The sequence below is a fragment of the Aplysia californica genome, unplaced genomic scaffold, assembly GCF_000002075.1.
Source record: "Aplysia californica isolate F4 #8 unplaced genomic scaffold, AplCal3.0 scaffold01330, whole genome shotgun sequence".
NCBI lineage: Eukaryota > Metazoa > Mollusca > Gastropoda > Aplysiida > Aplysiidae > Aplysia > Aplysia californica.
Window position 1 is genome coordinate 82,158 of NW_004798600.1, and position 1,392 is coordinate 83,549.

The following is a 1,392-nucleotide window of genomic DNA, read 5'->3' on the forward strand; positions in this document are numbered from 1 at the left end:
GAGAGAGAGAGAGAGAGAGAGAGAGAGAGAGAGAGAGACTAAGGGGGGGGGGGGAAGGCATCTATCATGAACGAGGTTCTTTCATAAGAAAGTTAACAATATACCATGCGTGTGATACCAACTCTCTATGTGAAGTCAACGGTCACTTCATGATTGTATGGGAATCTAGAGATTGTGGGTGTGATGGGTTGGACGATTATTTACCTTTATAACTATCTGGAATAATCAATGTCTGCCCAACTTCGTAGTAAGCACCGCCTTTATCACGATAAATAGTCCTGGCCTTCGCTTGTCGACTCTTTGCTCTCTCATGAAGCAGAACTGGCTGACGTGCATAAAGACGTAGACCCGGGCTCAGACCTTGACCTTCTGAATCTGGCCCGCTATGGTCAGGGAAGAAGCTTGCCACGCACGGAAGAACATCCTTGTCTGCCAGTTCACGCACGCTTAGTCTCTCATTTTCCCATGGCAACTCGGGTCCAATAATTTCCTCTTCCGGGTTTGAGTTTGAGACAGAAGAGGAAGTGACGTCAGGTAGTTCTGATGCCATTTTGGAGTCACTTGGCAGTAATGGTATCACTGGTTGCTTTGGTAATGCTGCAGTTTGTAATCCAAGAATTTCACACGAAGATTTTGATAAAATTCGACTGTTGGTTAAAGAATCACCCGAACAATCTTGCACCACTATAATTGGCACGGGTGATGACAGGGAGTGTTTTAATGACGATGAAGTCGACTGATGGGCCGACGGAAAGTCAGATCTGGGTAAAGGCGGTAGTTTTCCTTCAGACTCGCCCTTGCTAATGTCTGCGACAGACGTACACGTGTAATCGATTACATCAAATGACGGACTTCCTGTACAAGTGGCAGACGACACATGACCCTCTCCTTGTCTGTCTACCCAACATCCGCTATCTGTATCTGCCGCTATTGAATCTTCCGAGAAGGAAACTTGCTTTCTATCCAACTGCTGCTGAGAGTTTTCGTAAATCCTGTCTACCCTTTTTTCCTCGTCTCGGTTACGCCCATACTTCGTCCATTTCAGCATCTCCCAAAATCACTGAAGTATTCCTGAGAAATGAGAGATAATACTATTAAGCAATATGAATAAACGAAACAAAAAAAAAACAACAACAACAAACAAAACAAACCTAAAACAACAACAAACGAAAATTAAAGATTTCTCCTGCCCTTCCAAACGAATCCTCTAACTATCCCCCCCCCCTTTTCCCCCTTTCACAGAAACGAAATATTACTAATGGATTCGCTTCCTCGTTCTAGAAATCTTCAGATTTTGCTGGCTAGTACATTTTGTAATCGTTTCTTTACTTGTTTTTATTTCACTATTTTGATTTAACAATAATGCACATTAGCAATGTTTTATACGTCAAC

The 1,392-nt window shown here is 43.0% G+C and overlaps 1 protein-coding gene across 2 annotated transcripts in view; it reads right to left on the reverse strand.

The window, feature by feature from the left end:
• LOC101855311 overlaps nucleotides 1-1,392 on the reverse strand; it is a 14,439-nt gene that overhangs the window by 10,284 nt on the left and 2,763 nt on the right. For both annotated transcript variants that reach the window (XM_005112597.3, XM_005112598.3), the window contains exon 2: nucleotides 205-1,071. In XM_005112597.3, the coding sequence (XP_005112654.1) occupies nucleotides 205-1,048 (844 nt within the window). In that variant the 5' untranslated portion in view covers nucleotides 1,049-1,071. The remainder of the gene's footprint in view (nucleotides 1-204; nucleotides 1,072-1,392) is intronic.